Source organism: Salvelinus fontinalis, chromosome 4 (assembly GCF_029448725.1).
Source record: "Salvelinus fontinalis isolate EN_2023a chromosome 4, ASM2944872v1, whole genome shotgun sequence".
Classification (NCBI taxonomy): Eukaryota; Metazoa; Chordata; class Actinopteri; order Salmoniformes; family Salmonidae; genus Salvelinus; species Salvelinus fontinalis.
Window position 1 is genome coordinate 18,553,756 of NC_074668.1, and position 20,576 is coordinate 18,574,331.

Consider the following 20,576-nt stretch of genomic DNA (forward strand, 5'->3'; position numbering starts at 1 on the left):
ACAGAGGAAATAGGCGATTTAGCTGGTGGTAACTTGCGGAATAGACACCAGCTGGAATGCGGCTTTAACCATTCAGGATTAGACCCGTTGTAGGCAATAAACTGTTTATTTGTGGGTGCGAAATTCAAACCCACTATCATTGCGTTGCAAGTGCCATGCTCTACCAACTGAGCTACAGGGGACCAGCCTCTCTGCAGGTGGGTCTGGGGTCATTGTATATTTTAATAGAATGGATTTTATCGTGGGGACTTATCAATAATGTGTTAAATGTAAAGAAACAAGAGACAAATTTAGACTTAATCTTGCAAATACTCTTTAATATAATCGTTTTCCCTTTTTACTTTGTAGCTTTTGCTACAAAACTCCACACTGTAGCACGGAACAGCAGTGACACAATAACATAGGATAAAACCAAGTACATAAAATAAAAAGATTTAAATACAGTCAATGATCATAATCAACAAGGAGACATTATAAATGTATTCGACTCTATATATTAGAATGTCTCCTAAAGCTACATTGTGGGTTTTACATTTAAGCTGGACACATACAAAGCTACACATGCATTCAGAAACACACATTTTCCTTGACTTAGACATTTAAAAAAAAAAAGACCCAGGTGCATGGGAAACAATGTGACAACTTCAAATAAAACCATAACCTGCATACTGCTCTTGCAAGTATCACTTAACAGCAATACCATCGATTGGATTGTACTGTATGTAAGTACATTAGATGATTGAACACACATCGTAATAATCCCTCCAGTTAAACACATTTTCCAATAACCTCCAATAACCTCCTCCTACAAAAGCAGTCAGGTAGACTGGTAGAGGGTTCTGACTGGGACAGATGACAAGCCAACAACAAATCCCAAATCTATGGTCTCTCTACGAATGGGACCACTCGCTTCCCTGCCACGTACACCTCCACAATATTACGATCATCCCCTGAAGGAGGAATAGAAAGGGGGAACAAAGAAATAAAAAAGACCTTACAACACTTGGCAACATCATCAAGAGTTTTGGAAATCAAGGACCCAGTTAAGTCCCAGATGGGGCTATCCCCAAATTTGCCAAAATACTTTCATGGCACATCATAGCCCCAACTACCAAACTCTGAATACATGCAACCTATTGTGTGAGAGAGACAGTAACAGAGATGAAACACTTACCCAAATTCAAGAACTTCTCCAGGAGCACCTGAAATCACATGGAGCCAAGATAAATGTCATGTCCGGTGAGTGAATCAGTCACTTTGAGTTGTGGATTAGAATCCTGTCATTTGGATTTAAGTCTGATACGAGTCACACATTTAATAAGACCTGGTTTGACTTGGTTTAGATACAATGACTCAATATGTCCACACCACTGGCGGCCAAAATATTGCTCTATGTATTGGTCTCTACCTTAGGCCCCTCCCCGTGATTGATGAGGTCAATGGGTCCTCCTGCTGCATCCGTGTTCACCCGCAGAGCGTCAAAGTCTTTCCCCACCTCAAAGTTTCCTGTATTCTCATCCAGGGACAGGGCTACAAACCAAACAATCAAGCCAGAGCTCATATAATATTAATCAATTATCAATAATTTATCAATAATGAAACAAATAAACCATTGGGTGCATTCAAATGTTTGACTGTAGCGCAAAGTGGATATACCTGCACTGTCATATTTCAGTAATGTCTCCTATGTATTTCATTGCAGTTTAGATGATTGCAAACAATTTTGTTTGCTTGACGTCCCGCTGCAAGACAGTTTGTCGATGTAGCGATGCTCCAGCACAGGCGTTTTGTAAAGTAACTTTTGAGTGCATGCATCTGTATCAATTCATAAATCATCATGTATCCGATCATTCATGTATTGATTTAATGACGGTGATAACAGCCCTTCCACCTCACCCCCCTCCAGACAAGTCTCCCACCTTGGCTGCCTCCCAGTGTGGCCAGTCTGAAGACCTCCTCGAAGGTGAGCGTTTGGTACTGCGTGTCCTGGATGGTCAAGGCTTTAGAGGTGTCCAGTGTTCTCCGCACAGCATCCAACATAGAAGGAGAGTATCCTCCTGCCACATCTACAAGGCCGGACATAGACACACGCACGGGTGCATACACAGATAAAAGCATGTTTTTCTTTATCAGATCAGTCTAACATTAGTGTCAAGCCAGTTTGATACCAGAAATCGGCAACTTTCGTCTCGGTTCTCTAATGCCGAATGTAAAATACTCATTGTAAGAATATGAGCGTAAGCCTATATTTCATAAAACGTTTAATCAAAATTATATAATCTGTGTCACTTGAAAAATAAATATTGAGAAGCACTTGGACACATCAGATCATATAACACAATCACGATTGCCTTGATTTAGTTGCAAATTTCTAACATGGAAAGTTCAGGTACAATTGAAGTCAGAAGTTTACATACACCTTAGCCAAATACATTTATACTCAGTTTAACAATTCCTGACTTAGAGTAAAATGCCATCTTAGGTCAGTTAGGACCACCACTTTATTTTAAGAATGTGAAATGTCAGAATAATAGTAGAGAGAATGATTTATTTCAGCTTTTATTTCTTTCATCAAATTCCCAGTTTGTCGGAAGTTTACATACTCAATTAGTATTTGGTAGCATTGCTTTTAAATTATTTAACTTGGGTCAAACGTATCAGGTACCCTAACACAAGGTTCCCACAATAAGTTGGGTGAATTTTGGCCCATTCCTCCTGAGCTGGTGTAACTGAGTCAGGTTTGTAGGCCTCCTTGCTCGCACACGCTTTTTCAGTTCTGCCCACACATTTTCTATAGGATTGAGGTCAGGGCTTTGTGATGGCCACTCCAATACCTTGACTTTGTTGTCCTTTAGCCATTTTGCCACAACTTTGGAAGTATGCTTGGGGTCATTGTCCATTTGGAAGACCGATTTGAGACCAAGCTTTAACTTCCTAACAGATGTCTTGAGATGTTGCGTCAATATATCCACATTATTTTCCTCCCTCATAATGCCATCTATTTTGTGAAGTGCACCAGTCCCTCCTGCAGCAAAGCACCCCCACAACATGATGCTGCTACCCCTGTGCTTCACAGTTGGGATGGTGTTCTGCAGCTTGCAAGCCTCCCCCTTTTTCCTCCAAACATAACGATGGTCATTATGGCCAAACAGTTCTATTTTTGTTTCATCAGACCAGAGGACATTTCTCCAAAAAGTACAATCTTTGTCCCCATGTGCAGTCGCAAACTGTAGTCTGGCTTTTTTATGGCGGTTTTGGAGCAGTGGCTTCTTCCTTGCTGAGAGACCTTTCAGGTTATGTCAATATCGGACTTGTTTTACTGTGGATATAGATACTTTTGTACCCGTTTCCTCCAGCATCTTCACAAGGTCCTTTGCTGTTGTTCTGGGATTGATTTGCACTTTTCGCACCAAAGTACGTTCATCTCTAGGAGACAGAACGCGTCTCCTTCGTGAGCGGTTTGACAGCTGCGTGGTCCCATGGTGTTAATACTTGCGTGCTATTGATTGTACAGATGAATGTGGTACCTTCAGGTATTTGGAAATTGCTCCCAAGGATGAACCAGACTTGTGGAGGTCTACAATTTTTTTCTGAGGCCTTGGCTGATTTCTTTAGATTGTCCCATGATGTCAATCAAAGAGGCACTGAGTTTGAAGGTAGGCTTTGAAATACAGTCGTATGAAAAAGTTTGGGCACCCCTGACAATTTCCATGATTTCCATTTATAAATAATTGGGTGTTTGGATCAGCAATTTCATTTTGATCTATCAAATAACTGATGACAGTAATATTTCAGTAGTGAAATGAGGTTTATTGGATTAACAGAAAATGTGCAATATGCATCAAAACAAAATTAGACAGGTGCATAAATTTGGGCACCCCAATAGAAACATCACATCAATATTTAGTTGAGCCTCCTTTTGCTAAAATAACAGCCTCTAGACGCTTCCCATAGCCTCTAATGAGTGTCTGGATTCTGGATGAAGGTATTTTGGACCATTTCTCCTTACAAAACATCTCCAGTTCAGTTAGGTTTGATGGTTGCCGAGCATGGACAGCCAGCTTCAAATCATCCCACAGATTCTCAATGATATTCAGGTCTGGGGACTGGGATGGCCATTCCAGAACATTGTACTTCTTCCTCTGCATAAATGCCCGGGTAGATTTTGAGCAGTGTTTTGGGTCGTTGTCTTGTTGAAATATCCAGCGCAACTTCAACTTTGTGACTGAATCTTCAACATTATTCCCAAGAATCTGCTGATATTGAGTGGAATCCATGCGACCCTCAACAAGATTCCCAGTACCGGCACTGGCCACACAGCCCCACAGCATGATGGAACCCCCACCAAATTTTACTGTGGGTAGCAAGTGTTTTTCTTGGAACGCTGTGTTCTTTTGCCACCATGCATAACGTCCCTTGTTATGACCAAATAACTCAATCTTTGTTTCATCAGTCCACGGCACCTTATTCCAAAATGAAGCTGGCTTGTCCAAATGTGCGTTTGCATACCTCAAGCGACTCTGTGGCGTGTGTGCAGAAAAGGCTTCTTCTGCATCACTCTCCCATACAGCTTCTCCTTGTGCAAAGTGCGCTGAATTGTTGAACGATGCACAGTGACACCATCTGCAGCAAGATGATGTTGTAGGTCTTTGGAGGTGGTCTGTGGGCTGTTTTTGACCGTTCCCACCATCCTTCGCCTTTGCCTCTCCGATATTTTACTTGGCCTGCCACTTCTGGCCTTAACAAGAACTGTGCCTGTGGTCTTCCATTTCCTCACTATGTTCCTCACAGTGGACACTGACAGCTTAAATCTCTTCGATAGCTTTTTGTAGCCTTCCTCTAAACCATAATGTTGGACAATCTTTGTTTTCAGGTCATTTGAGAGTTGTTTTGAGGCCCCCATGTTGCCACTCTTCAGAGGAGAGTCAAAGAGAACAACTTGCAATTGGCCACCTTAAATACCTTTTCTCATGATTGGATGCACTTGTCTATGAAGTTCAAGACTTAATGAGCTGACCAAACCAATTGTGTTCCAATTAATCAGTGCTAAGTAGTTACAGGTATTCAAATCAACAGAATGACAAGGGTGCCCACATTTTTGCATAGCCTATTTTTCACATCTGATTTAATACAACTTAATATTGCTACACTAAAAATCTTTGTCTGGACAATACCCCAGTACTCAGCTTTTATTAGAAAATGAATGGCATGCCACTGATAATTTTCTGTGACGAGAGTAAATTATTATGCAGCCTCAGAGGGGTGCCCAAACTTTTTCATACGACTGTACATCCACAGGTACACCTCCAATTGACTCAAATGATGTCAATTCGCCTATCAGAAGCTTCTAAATCCATGACATCATTTTCTGGAATTTTCCAAGCTGTTTAAAGGCACAGTCAACTTAGTGTATGTAAACTTCTGACCCATTGGAATTATGACAGTGAATTATAAGTGAAATAATCTGTCTGTAAACAATTGTTGGAAAAATTACTTGTGTCATGCTCAAAGTAGATGTCCTAACTGACTTGCCAAAACCATAGTTAACAGGAAATGTGGAGCGGTTGAAAAACGAGTTTTAATGACTCCAAACTAAGTGCATGTAAACTTCCGACTGTATATTTCAACATCGTAATAGTTTTTTGGGTACAGTACACATGGATTTTTAAACTATACAGAACACTGTGCTCTCAGGTAAAAGGACAATTATCTGTTTTGTAGTGTGTCGTCATGGACTCACCTGTGCCAAGCCCTAGCTTTACTTTGTGGTTCAGAACCCTGCGGACATCTAGCATACCACTGCACAACCTGGAGAGGAAAATGTAGGGAAATGAGAGAGAAAGAAACAGAATATGGACAGGTGAAAGAATGGTTGAGGATTTATAAATAAATCAGATTCTTATTTTATATAATTTTACCCTATCCAGTTAAGAACACAGCAGTGATACTCAATATCATATCAGCACTCAAGATAGCATAGAAAGCGATAGAACAAGAAATAGATAGCATCAGAGAGCGATAGAACAAGAAATAGATAGCATCAGAGAGCGAGAGAACAATAAATAGATAGCATCAGAGAGCGAGAGAACAAGAAATAGATAGCACAGAGAGCGAGAGAACAAGAAATAGATAGCATCAGAGTTATCCTCAGTGAACAAGTTTCAGATAAATACCAAACATGGATAATATAGGATTATTCAATAGTCAGTCCTCTGGATACTGTAACAGATAGATTTTGGCCCCTCGGGGCGAAGGGCTGACTAATCCCTTGGCATTGTCCTTGGTCTTCCTTGTACTCCTGGACAATTTCCCATGCAACTCCAGGTGTCAGAGAGCACCTAAATTTAGGCCGAGCCTAGACTTTAAGTGTGGAAGGAGAAACACTTACGAGATGTTGGAATTGGGACAGTGAGCGATGGACGCCCCTGTCTCCCTGAACAGCTTCAGCTCTCCATCGGTCAGGTGACAACCATGAGCCATCACCGTCTGGGAACCATCATCAATATCCTTACCACCATTACCACATTACAGTGCATTGGAAAGTATTCAGACCCATTCACTTTTTCAAAATGTTAAGTTACAGCCTTATTCTAAAATGGATACAATTTTTCCCTCATCAATCTACACACAATACCAAAGCGAAAAACAAGTGTTATCTTTTTTTTACAGAAATACCTTATTTACATAAGCATTCAGACCCTTTGCTATGAGACTCAAAATTTAGGTCAGGTGCATGTATCCTATTTCCATTGATCATCCTTAAGATGTTTCTACAACTTGATTGAAGTCCACCTGCGGTAAATTCAATTGAATAGCACACATGATTGGAAAGGCACACACCTGTCTACATAAGGTTCCACAGTTGACAGTGCATGTCAGAGAAAAAAAAACAAGCCGTAGAGCTCCGAAACAGGATTGTGTCGAGGCACAGATCTGGGTAAGGGTACGAAAACATTTCTGCAGCATTTAAGGCCCCCAAGAACACAGTGGCCTCCATCATTCTTAAATGGAAGAAGTTGGGAACCACCAAAACTCTTCCCAGCCAAACTGAGCAATCGGGGGAGAAGGGCCTTGGTCAGGGAGGTGACCAAGAACCCAATGGTCACTCTGACAGAGCTCCAGAGTTCCTTTGTGGCGATGGGAGAACCTTCCAGAAGGACAACCATCTCTGCAGCACTCCAACAATCATGGGTGGCAGGCTGTTGGGATGTTTCTCAAATAAAATAGTTTTTGTCACATGCGCCAAATACAACAGATGTAGACCTTACAGTGAAATGCTTACTTACGAGCCCCTAACCAACAATGCAGTTAAGAAAATACCACAAAAAAAGTAAGAATAACAAATAATTAAAAGAGCAGCAGTAAATAACAATAGCGTGGCTATATACAAGGGGTACTGGTACAGAGTCAATGTGCGGGGTAACTGGTGTCGAGGTAATATGTACATGTAGGTAGAGTTATTAAAGTGACAATGCATAGATAATTACAGAGTAGCAGCAGTGTAAAAGAGGGGGGGGGGGCAATGCAAATAGTCTGGGTAGCCATTTGATTATCTGTTCAAGAGTCTTATGGCTTGGGGGTAGAAGCTGTTTAGAAGCCTCTTGGACCTAGACTTGGCACTCCGGTACCACTTTCCATGCGGTAGCAGACAGATCAGTCTATGGCTAGGGTGTCAAGAGTCTGACAATTTAAGGCCTTCCTCTGACACCGCATGGTATAGAGGTCCTGGATGGAAGCAAGCTTGGCCCCAGTGATGTACTGGGCCGTACGCACTACCCTCTGTAGTGCCTTGCGGTCAGAGGCCCGAGCAGTTGCCATACCAGGCAGTGATGCAACCTGTAAGGATGCTCATTATGGTGCAGCTGTAAAACCTTTTGAGGATATGAGGACCCATGCCAAATATTTTCAGTCTCCTGAGGGGGAATAGGTTTTGTCGTGCCCTCTGCGGCAGGGACTGGGATACTAGTCAGGATTGAGGGAAAGTTGAACAGAGCAAAGTACAGAGAGATCCTTGATGATAACCTACTCCAAAGCGGGCAGGACAGACTGGGGCGAAGGTTTACCTTCCAACAGGACAACAACCCTAAGCACACAGCCAAGACAACGCAGGAGTGGCTTCGGGACAAGTCTCTGAATGTCCTTGAGTGGCCCAGCCAGAGCCCGGACTTGAACCCGATTGAACATCTCTGGAGAGACCTGAAAATAGCTCTGCAGCGACGCTCCCAATCCAACCTGGCGGAGCTTGAGAGGATCTGCAGAGAAGAATGGGAGAAACTCCCCAAATACAGGTGTGCCAAACTTGTAGCGTCATACCCAAGAAGAGATGAGGCTGTAATTGCTGCCAAAGGTGATTCCACAAAGTACTGAGTAAAGGGTCTGAAAAACTGATCAAATGTACATAATTTTTCATTTTTAATACATTTGCAATAACTTCTAAAACACAGTTTGTGCTTTGTCATTATGAGGTATTGTGTGCAGATTGATGAGATTATTAAAACAAATTAAAGGCTGTAACGTGGAAAAAGTGAAGGGGTCTGAATACTTTCCGAATGCACTATTCATCATTTTCACCATCACCAATATCATCATGATCCTTAGAACTATCGCCACCACCATTATCATCATTAGCAATATTATGATTTTCATTATCAATAGAACGTCCTTGTGGTGAGGTGGTGTGTGTGTGTGCGCGCGCGCGATAGGCTAACCTTGTCTGTGAGAAGGTTGTGTCTGTGGTAGACATCTGTGTAGGAGTCATAGTCTGGGAACAGCTCCTTCACCAGATTCACCTCCTCCTTCGTCTCACTGATGTGACTCTGGGGATCACAGAAGATCAATTAATTGTTTTAATGTTCAGGTGATTATCAATGTGTATGAAAGCAAGAGAGTGAGAGAGAAAGGTAGAGACAAATAAAGTATCTTCAAAGCAACACTCCATGGGATCTTCTTGACTTGGTTGCTGTGACAACAGGCGAGCAAGGCTCACCTGGATGTGCAGGTCGTTGTTCTGGGCGATCTCTCCCAGGTGGCCCAGCAAAGCGGCGGAGCAGGACAGGGCGAAGCGCGGAGTCACCACTGGCCTCACAAGCTGGTACTGCCCCAAACAAGACAGAAATACACCCAGTGAGAAACACCCTAAAAAGCTCCTTTTACAGATTCTGATCAAACGTGCTTGTGCTATTTGGGTTTTGTATTGAGGGAATGGGATACAATGCCTACATGGGTTTGCCACTGACTTGTACATGTTCCCTTAGATTATGTTCTAGCGAGGCAAAGGAGTCTTACCTTCTTCTTCAAGAGCTCACCAATGAACCTAGAGCAACAAAACAATATATCAACGTGTTTTTTCTGTCTCAGAAGAATGCTGTATTACCAGACACAACCAAGTAAACACTTGACAGGAGCTGAGACTGCTGAGGTGGTTATTAGTCGCGCAAATGTTGCACCGTTGCAAAATAGAAAAATCTTCGACAATCTTCGGCAAAAAATGCTGCAACAGACACCAATTACTCTAAACGGTTTTTGTTTTTATACTACAAACACATGTTTCTATTGTACAAATTCAGGTAGGTCCCTCCCTCCCCGTTTCGTTCGCTTCCGTTTGGTTCCTAGGGGGAATTCCGACCTGAGTTAAGCGGCGTAAATGGAACCTAATTCCGTTTTTATGAATTTAAGCATGAGAATATTAACCATCTATTTGTTTGGGGTGGAGATCAAATAAATAGTGTGGCGGAGGTGTCTACAGATACACCGTATTCTGACCGTAACTTAATTTCAATTTTTATGCAAAAAAGGCTTGGAGCATTCAAGAGAAGTGCACACAATGTAGGCTTCCATCACCTGCTTATACATAGAATAGAATACAATATTATAAAATAGTAAAATAAAGTTTATCGCCCTCTTCCTCCGAGGAAATAATTTTCCGTGACACCTTGCGGTTACGGTCTTAAGTCATGAGAGCGTCAAAAGGCCATTGTGAGTGTCTAATTATTTTTTTTTTTAACCTGTTTGGGCTGCAAGCCTGAAATCGGAACGAAAATGACAACAGCTGCAGGGCGCGAAATTCAAAATCTATTTTTTAAAAATATTTAACTTTCACACATTAACAAGTCCAATACAGCATTTGAAAGATAAACATCTTGTCAATCCAGCCAACATGTCCGATTTTTTAAATGTTTTACAGAGAAAACACCACATATATTTATGTTAGCTCACCACCAAATACAAAAGTGGACAGACACGTATGAATATGATTATGATGTATGAATTATGATTCAAGTAGCATGCACAAGCCAACCGAAATAAACTAAAACCAACCTAAAGAGCCCAGAAAAAACTACCTCAGATGACAGTCATATAACATGTTACACAATAAATCTATGTTTTGTTCATAAAAAGTGCATATTTTAGCTATAAATCAGTTTTACATTGATGCTACCATAAATGCTACCACATAGCTACAGTCTGAATCCAGACGGGAGTAGCCAGAGAAAATACATACACCAACGTCGACTACTAATTACACCTCATAAAACATTTCAGAAAAACATATGGTGGATAGCTAATGAAAGACAGATATCGTGTGAATAAAGCCAATATTTCCGATTTTTGAAGTGTTTTACAGCGAAAACACAATATATCGTTATATTAGCTAACAACATAAGCTAGCATAAGGCAGCACTAGCATAAGTCAAGCGCTAGCCTAGCACAGTTAGCAGAGTTAGCATACAACAGTTCGACAGATATATGAAAAAGCATCCCAAATTGGGTCCTTATCTTTGTTGATATTCCATCAGAATGTTGTAACGGGGTCCAATGTCCAGTAGAGTCTTTAGTTGGGTTCCAGAACGAACTATTTCCCTCTTTGGTTAGCAAGCACAATAGCATTGCGGCGCTAATCTGTCTTTCTTCAAAAAATTCTTCCGTCGCATGACATCTAAAGTCCAGAATAAATTGCAATAATATAATTAAAGTATATTGAAAAAACATACTTTAGGATGATTTTGTGACATGTATCAAATAATATCGAAGTCAGAGATCATATTCATTATCGACCTTCTTCCAGTAGCCGAGACCAAATTATGCTTCGCGCCCGGATTTTTTTTTTAACTGCGCAGGTCTCACAAGAAGGTGTGTTATTCAGTCCATGGACGAGATATTCGACTGCTTTCAATTCTCACTTCCGCATTACAGCCTGATGAAGGCGTGTGATGTGTTTCTACGGTCCTAAGTCTAATGACCTTTTATAGACAAGGTCTTAAAGAGACACATCGCATTTTGGAAATCTCAATTCGGCTGGGAAAATGGCTGTAAAAATATTTCTGTTCGACTTAGAGAAACAATTCAAACCTTTTTAGAAACTATAGACTGTTATCTATCCAACAGTAGTAAATATATGCATATTGTAAAATAAAAAGTTTCTTAGGAGGCCGTTTGAAAATGTGCACATATTTTCCAGTTTTTTCAGTATTCAGCTTGCAGCCCAAACAGGTTTTAACTAGGCAAGTCAGTTAAGAACAAATTCTTATTTATAATCACGGCCTACCCCGGCCACACCCTAACGACGCTGGGCCAATTGTGCGCCGCGCAGCCCTATGGGACTCCCAATCACGGCAGGTTGTGATACAGCCTGGAGTCGAACCATGGTCTGTAGTGATGCCTCTAACACAGATGCAGTGAGTCCATAAACTCTTCCTGTTCTAATCGTTTAGCTATTTATGTATATAGCTTGCCCCCCATATATAAACTCAGCAAAAAAAGAAATGTCCTCTCACTGTCAACTGCCATTTACTTTCAGCAAACTTAACATGTGTAAATATTAGTATGAGTATGAACATAACAAGATTCAACAACTGAGAGAAACTGAACAAGTTCCACAGAAATGGAATAATGTGTCCCTGAACAAAGGGTGGGTCAAAATCAAAAGTGAGTGAGTATCTGGTGTGGCCACCAGCTGCATTAAGTACTGCAGTGCATCTCCTCCTCATGGACTGCACCAGATTTGTCAGTTCTTGTTGTGAGATGTTACCCCACTCTTCCACCAAGGTACATGCAAGTTCCCTGACATTTCTAGGGGAAATGACCCTGGCCCTAGTCCTCACCCTCCGATCCAACAGGTCCCAGACGTGCTCAATGGGATTGAGATTCGGGCTCTTTGCTGGACATGGCAGAACACTGACATTCCTGTCTTGCAGGAAATCACACACAGAACAAGCAGTATGGCTGGTGGCATTGTCATGCTGGAGGGTCATGTCAGGATGAGCCTGCAGGAAGGGTACCACATGAGGGAGGATGATGTCTTTCCTGTAACGCACAGCGTTGAGATTGTCTGCAATGACAACAAGCTCAGTCCGATGAAGCTGTGACACACCGCCCCAGATCATGACGGACCCTCCACCTCCAAATCAATCCCGCTCCAGAGTACAGGCCTCCTTGTAACGCTCATTCCTTCGTCGATAAACGCAAATCCGACCATCACCACTAGTGAGACAAAACCGCGACTCGTCAGTGAAGATCACTTTTTGCCAGTCCTGTCTGGTCCAGCAACGGTGGGTTTGTGCCCATAGGCGACGTTGTTGCCGGTGATGTCTGGTAAAGACCCGCCTTACAACAGGCCTACAAGCCCTCAGTCCAGCCTCTCTCAGCCTATTGAGGACAGTCTGAGCACTGATGGAGGGATTGTTCGTTCCTGGTGTAACTCGGGCAGTTGTTGTTGCCATCCTGTACCTGTCCCGCAGGTGTGATGTTCGGATGTACCGATCCTGGGCAGGTGTTGTTACACGTGGTCTGCCACCACGAGGACGAACAGCTGTCCGTCCGGTATCCCTGTAGCGGCGTCTCACAGTATGGACATTACAATTTATTTCCCTGGCCACATCTGCAGTCCTCATGCTTCCTTGCAGCATGCCTAAGGCACGCTCGCGCAGATGAGCAGGGACCCTGGGCATCTTTCTTTTGGTGTTTTTCAGAGGCAGTATAAAGGCCTCTTTAGTGTCCTAAGTTTTCATAACTGTGACCTTAATTGCCTACCTTCAGGAAGCTGTTAGTGTCTTAACGACCGTTCCACGGGTGCATGTTTATGGTTCATTGAACAAGCATGGGAAACAGTGTTTAAACCCTTAACAATAAAGATCTGTGAAGTTATTTGGATTTTTACAAATTATCTTTGAAAGACAGGGTCCTGAAAATGAGACGTTTCTTTTTTTGCTGAGTTTATTACCTACCTGTTAGTTTCCCCTTCAGACTCCTCTGGCGTCTCTTTGTAATGTGGGATTAAGTTGTTTGTGTCCATACACACCTTGCCCACAAGGGCACGCTGTCCAAAATCGTCTGCAATGACAAGAAACATTGGCAAAGGTAACCAAAACCGGTATGATGAGTAGCACTTGTCATGACTATCAGACTGGACTCAGAAGTGACCTTTGTGATGTTGTTCATTAGGCATCGTGGAATAACTTAAATAATAAACTAAAGCTAACATGCTGATCAGACCACGCGTGCGCATGTTGATTTTGTCCACCCCACACCTTATGCTATCAGGACACGTAGGTTGAAACATCAAAACGAACTCAACCAACAGGGTTGGGTAGGTTACTTTCTAAATGTAATCCGTTACAATTACTAGTTACCTGACCAACATTGAAATCAGTGAAGTAACATTGGAATTATCCAAACTCAGTAACGTAATCTGATTACTTTCAGTTACTTTCCCCTTAAGAGGCATTAGAAGAAGACAAAAATTAATATTACCAATTGAACGACATCTATTGCAGGATGAATCAATGTTAGAGTTTACATAGCTTGCCATAGGCTTCTTCTAACCCATCTTTTTTTTTTACTAAAGAAAATAAGATTAGGCTCTCTACATTAAAAACCAAAGTTGGTCAGATTTCCAGTAATAACAATTCATTTATTACCCCTTGATCTTCAAGAATAGGACTTGGAAATATAGATTAGCCAAATTATTAGCCTACCCTATTGTTTATGATATGATTTTGTTTTCATGGAGGATTGATTGGTCTCTGTTTAGAGAAATATTGCTCATAGAATGACATGCTTTGAGCACTACTGAAAAGTGCTATTTGCATGTGAAAAATGTATGCCATAGGCTGCATTTGCTATAAGCCTATTGTTTAAATTGTTTGTTGGTGACACTTTGAATACTCGATAATTTGCAGTTTAAGTCTATCAAAAGGGCGCGAGTTTGAGGATGTGTCCGTTAGACTTATGGACATAGGTTTTTGAATCAGCACAAATTAGATATAGCAATAAAAGCCCCACAGTATGGAGCACAATAGCAGAGCTTGTGCTTACAGCCCAACACCGTGCAGGACGTTTGGCAAATTCGCCACTGGCGCCCTGTGCTCTTCGCAGATGAAAGCAGGTTCACACTGAGCACATGTGACAGACGTGACAGAGTCTGGAGACACCGTGGAGAACGTTCTGCTGCCTGCAACATCCTCCAGCATGACCGGTTTGGCGGTGGGTCAGTCATGGTGTGGGATGGCATTTCTTTGGGGGGCCGCACAGCGTGCTCGCCAGAGGTAGCCTCCATGTGCTCGCCAGAGGTAGCCTGACTGCCATTAGGTACCGAGATGAGATCCTCAGACCCCTTGTGAGACCATATTCTGGTGCGGTTGGCCCCGGGTTCCTCCTAATGCAAGACAATGCTAGACCTCATGTGGCTGGAGTGTGTCAGCAGTTCCTGCAAGAGGAAGGCATTGATGCAATGGACTGGCCCACCCGTTCCCCAGACCTGAATCCAATTGAGCACATCTGGGACATCATGTCTCGCTCCATCCACCAACGCCACGTTTCACCACAGACTGTCCAGGAGTTAGCGGATGCTTTAGTCCAGGTCTGGGAGGAGATCCCTCAGGAGACCATCCGCCACCTCATCAGAAGCATGCCCAGGCGTTGTAGGGAGGTCATACAGGCACGTGGAGGCCACACACACTACTGAGCCTCATTTTGACTTGTTTTAAGGACATTACATCAAAGTTGGATCAGCCTGTAGTGTGGTTTTCCACTTTAATTTTGAGTGTGACTCCAAATCACGACCTCCATGGGTTGATAAATTTGATTTCCATTGATAATTTGTGCGATTTTGTTGTCAGCACATTCAACTACGTAAAGAAACAAGTATTTAATAAGAATATTTAATTCATTCAGATTTAGGATGTGTTATTTTAGTGTTCCCTTTATTTTTTGAGCAGTGTATATATAAAAAAACAAAAAAAAGGTGTCCAAGGATTTGTTCGCAAACATCCTTTATTTTAAAAGTAATCCTAGAAGTAATAAAAAAAAAATGTTTTAAGTATCTAATCTGATTACAATATTGTTTGCTGGTAACGTAATGGATTACAGTTACTCCAAGCCTGTGAACCAACTATATTCAATTTGGGGGCAGGTCGAAAAGCATTAAACATTTATGGCTAGCTAGCTTGCTGTTGCTAGCTAATTTGTCCTGAGAAATATTGGGTTGTTATTTTACCTGAAATGCACAAGGTCCTCTATTCCTGACAATTAATCCACAGGTAGAAGGGTAATTTTTTCAAAATTTTTAGGAGGAGTGATGCAACCAAAGGATAAACATTCCAGGTATACAGTTAGTGGATGAGAAAGTGACAAATTCTACTCACTCCTCCACATACAAAACCCTTTGTTAATTTCTTGTTCTGAGCTGGTGTTCGTAAAAGTACTTTTCATTACAGCGGGTAACCATAATGACGGCATGCAGCAAATTAACAAAAAGTTCACACTAGATTCCCACAACTGACAGCTCACACTGACATAAGAAATGAAACATTGCCAATTACTTAACTACAAAACATAAAGCATGTGCGCCAGAGGCTGGCCTAGCGGTCAAGACAGCCGCCTCCAGATGACTTGTATTTTCCTGTGGCGAGTGTTAGAAACCCCACACCGCCATCTTTGATTCTGTCTATCCCCTGCTATCGGTCTACCTACTTTCCTGTCTAAAGAAAACATACGAAAGAGCAGTGGAGTTCAATTCCCCTTTTAAACAAGAGACTGGGATTGATACTATTTTACATAACTTGCTCAGTGGAAGCATGTGTGTATTCCAGGTACGGTTCTACACTTTGTGACTAAGGTTAATGTTTAGGTCCAGTTCAATAACCTCCTATACTCTAACTATATAACATGCCTGGGTCCTTTCCTTCCTCTCTACATTTCTTATAATTTTTTATACTTAAGTAATAAACACAATAGTTATCTACAGGAGAGGAGACGACTGGAAACAGGTCAAAGTTCAATATACAACCACACAGATTAAAATCACACACGTCTGGGCAAAATTCGACCTCAGCAAATGTGCAAGTGAGCAGTAGAGAGTGTGTGTGTGTGCGCACTTGTGTGTTTGTGTTCTCACTTGCGATTTGGCCCAACAGGAGAGAAGCATCGGTGTGTATGGTGGCAAAGTAGCAGGCCGTAGTCGTACCATTTCTCAGGGTTCTTTTCTGAAATAGACAGGTATTGCTTTAGTATTCAGACTGTATTCCCACCCCTCTCTCACTGCAATGTCACCTGCCCAAGCCTCTGTGTGTAACAATGTATCTGGATTTCAGATTTCTATGCCACCGTCCCACTCTGAGCTTTCCTTTTGGTAGCCAAGGAAGCATCCTTAAAGGCATAGGGCCAATTCCGACCTGAGTTACGCACGAGGAAATGGAACGTAATTCCCTTTAATGCACTTCTCTCTATGCGTATTCTGACCCTAAACTTAAGCATGATAATATCATGCTATTCACCTGCTATTCGTTTTGGGCGGAGATCTCATAAATTAAGTTGTGGCGGAGGTGTGTCTACAGATACGCCTCATTCTGACATAATTCCACCACTTTATGCATGAGAAAACCATGAAAAAGGTCTAGCGAACCTACCGGTTGGTTCCAAGTGTAAAAAGCATCAACTTTATTTTCTCAGATAGAAATAATACCATTCTCCATGCACTGTAATTTACAACTTGATAACAGCTAGGTAAATTAATAATCCGTTTGGATAATTGTAAACATAAATTACACCTTTTTTTGGACATTTTTATCTTAAAGACGCTGGAGACAAATGTGAAACAAGTCATATAGCAGCAAACTTTCCCACATTACATTTTATAAGATGTGCTATTATCAACAAACTAAAAGGTATTTAAAAGGGATGGTTTAAGACAAATGTACTGAAAACCCCATTGAATGAAAACTCTGAGAAAATATGTTGGCCATCAAATGGGAGTGTTTACATATATTCTCCTTGTGCAGGGGAACTACATCTGAAAAGCCCGTTACGCACCTTTATACGTCTGAATACCAACTACTGAGAAGTGGATAGGAAAGGCGGAATTTCTAAGTCGGAATCGAGCCCATAGTGCAGTAATAGTTTTTGCTTCACTGCTGGTTTGTTTAATAAGCTAAAACTTCAAAAGTAAACTATCCCGTTATTAACCTTCAGCCATTTGTTATTGGCCTTCCTATGCCCCGACATCCAACTAAATTACAACACACGTGTGTTCCTGTCCCTGCGCACCAGTGAATTCCAAAAAGCCAGAGAAAAGTTTGCTGCTCCTGCATGTCCTTTGTCACTGCCATATTAACCTCTGCCACACAAGGCTTTAAAATTATAAAGTTAGTCTTACAAACATTTCAAATAGGAAAATGGTGATAAGAATTGTCTAGGATCTTCTATGCTAATCTGAAATCTACTAGTGGGTTGTGTTCATTTGGATGTGCAACAGCATATGTAAAAAAAATTTTAAAAAATAGTTTCTTAGACAAATTCAGGTAGTCCCTTCTCTGTTTGTTTTCTTGCATTTGGTGCATACTGAACAGGGCACTGATGACTTCTATGGGCTGAGGTGTGTTAGTGTGGCCCAGACAGCTCACCACAACATGGGTGTAGACGTTGCGTGCGAACTCCAGGTCTTTGTAGCAGGCCTCCACTGGGAAGGTGTACATTTGGAGCCACTGTAGCAGGGGCATGTCAAGGGCTGTGCCTGCATAGCTGTACTGAGATGCGTGGATGTGGGTGTCCACCATCCCTGGCATGAAGAACTCACTACAGACAACAAAATGGGCTTTAGGATAATAACTGGGATATGTTCTGTCACAAACAGATGTAGTGAAGTATTTGGAATCAGTGTTACTCTCATAGGAAGGACTCTTCACTCACTGCTGTCCAAGCTGTGTAACAGCAAAGGCCTCAAAACCCCACTTCTGTGACAGACGGTCCACTTCCTTCCCACTCCCAATGAAAGCAATCTGTCAACATGAGAACCAAACAAAGATTAGAGCAACAGAGCCAGCTAGACTCAACAAGGTCTTCAACTCATTTAAATATAATTTATCCATATATTGTTAAGTAAGCTATTGTAACACATCAGGGGCAATTAAGAAATGCATTAGATTACACATCAAAACCCTCCATGGGGGGTCTTGCATCACATCCATGACAAAGCAAAATATAGTTACAAAGTCTGACTACATTTCACACAGGTCCCTCGGAGCCTACACATCTCCCACTCATGCGTAACCCTAGTTATACATCGCACAATTATAATAGATAAAAAGACAAACCAGTTTAATTGTAAGAAAATGTTATTTGTGTAGATCACACAAAAATGCAAAATACAATTTTGGTTTGGGGGAATGTGTGTTTGCCAAAGTTTGTCAGAGTATTTTGAAAATATTTCCAGAGCCTATGCATGTTTGTATACTGTACAGACTCGGACAACAAATACATAATGGACACAAGACTAGAAAAACATTTAAGTGTATTATGTAAATTAGGCTAATCAAGTTTAAAAAGTTATTTATGCCTACATACCTTTGCCCGCCCATTTCTAAATTAATTGACAATGTATGCTGCTCGTAAGAGATATTAAAAGACAGTTTCACAATTTTCTTCTGTGACAGACCTTCCCCTCGGTGTCGACTCCCAGTAGCCTATCCTCCAGAATTTCCACGGCTGTGTGATTGGTGGCGTGCACAAATGTTCCCCTGTAGACGTGCGCAATTCCCGCAGCAGATTCGTTGGAGCTCATCTTTGTAAATGGCAAAGAGCAGGCTCGGGCAGTTTGATAATAATATTAATCGCGTCAAAGCTTTATACTCGGCGATGATAGTGGGCAGTAGTTATCTGCGCACCAAGGAGGGACTCCACCTGTAGGCACAGTGGGACTAGCCAATAAGCGTGCGCCCGCATGGACAGTCAAAGCGTTTTTTTTCTCCACATATCGAGGGACATGATTAAGTGCACCGGGCTATGGCCCGTGACAAACGGATAAAAGCGGTGAGGGAGGAGAGCCTGTCTCAAATCGAACAGTATAGGCTAATCTGCTCCACTCGGTAATGTTGTCAACAAGGCAGCATGATGCAGCTTTGATAAACGTACATATATTTTCCATAAAATATAATCGCATTTTCAAACTAGTTTTCATTGGGAAGGCAGATTAAGTGAATATCCAAAGCAATGTATTTTGCATGCGAACACAAAATCCTACACATACTCTACAGAACTTTTGTTTTGAGACGATTTCGCAGTCCAAAACGGGACACCTGGTTCACACCCGGGAGGCAAGGCGGTTCCAAAGCGAATGCAATCAACGCTAACGCGAATCACCCGGGGCAGAATCCCCTCATTCGTTTGTTGACAGGTCGCCAAGATGTAGTCTCTTTACAATAAACAAATCCTTGTACAATGAGGCTATTAAGATATTACACACTCCCAAATCTTCATCTAGCCTACAACTATTTAGCTTACATCGCAAGAAGTTTAGACACGTCTTGTTCAAATGATGTTGATTGTAAAATAACGAAACTTATGCCATTAATTTTATTATTAATAACTTATAGCGGGCTTATCAAAATAGGTTATTATGCATGAGCAATGGTGCATTAATCATTTTCGTATCAGTGTCGCTCTCCAGTCTCCGTAAGCAATTTTTGGAATTGCCTAGACGTGTTCTCCAAGGGGTGCGTAGACATGGTAACAGGTGAGAGGAGAATGAGGTATAGCCTTACCTCCATCCCTCCTAGGGACTCGATTTAAAAAAAACTAAATTGTAAAATGGGAGGGGAAGTAAAGAAATATCTTGAATAATATTCACCACCTTTGTTGCATAAGCCTAAATTAGTTCATTAGTCAAGTTTGATTTTTTAAATAGGCTTATACCCCCATAATCAACGACAAAGACCAAGGAGCTTTTCCAATGACTTAGGAAGGGAACCGAATGATGTGTTGAAGACAACGAATACCCCATTAAATGGTCAAGTTAATAATTAAATGCCAACTACATAATTTGAAAAACATCCCAATGGTAGCCACTTGGTTTCAAAAGGATATCACTTATAACTGCCTCGTGAATTTAGTTCATATGACTAACCCGATCATAACCATACATTTTAGGTTACTTAAACATGCTTGTACATTTTTTTATATTGCTTCAAAATATGGTTGAAACTATCAAGAGATTGATAGGATACCAATGACTAATAGTACTTGATATGGCCCAATAGGTCATGTAAATTAGCCAACATCTTCAAATGAAATGACACAAAAGACAA

General features: G+C 41.6%; 1 protein-coding gene across 2 annotated transcripts; it reads right to left on the reverse strand.

The window, feature by feature from the left end:
* Window positions 1–296: 296 nt before the first annotated feature.
* Window positions 297–20,493, reverse strand: LOC129853236 (guanine deaminase-like). Of its 2 annotated transcripts, none has more exons than XM_055919045.1 (14): window positions 18,929–20,493; window positions 18,184–18,272; window positions 17,898–18,069; window positions 16,394–16,481; window positions 13,224–13,329; window positions 9,286–9,313; window positions 8,987–9,094; window positions 8,709–8,816; window positions 6,389–6,486; window positions 5,741–5,808; window positions 1,920–2,066; window positions 1,409–1,530; window positions 1,175–1,202; window positions 297–950 (listed from the first exon to the last, which is right to left on the reverse strand). In XM_055919045.1, exons 1-14 carry the CDS (start codon window positions 19,052–19,054, stop codon window positions 880–882), a joined length of 1,359 nt encoding a protein of 452 aa, XP_055775020.1. In that variant the 5' UTR covers window positions 19,055–20,493; the 3' UTR covers window positions 297–879. The 2 variants fall into 2 exon arrangements, with proteins under 2 accessions (XP_055775020.1, XP_055775021.1); XM_055919046.1 differs by lacking the exon at window positions 18,929–20,493 and adding an exon at window positions 18,838–18,927.
* Between the last annotated feature and the right edge of the window lie 83 nt (window positions 20,494–20,576).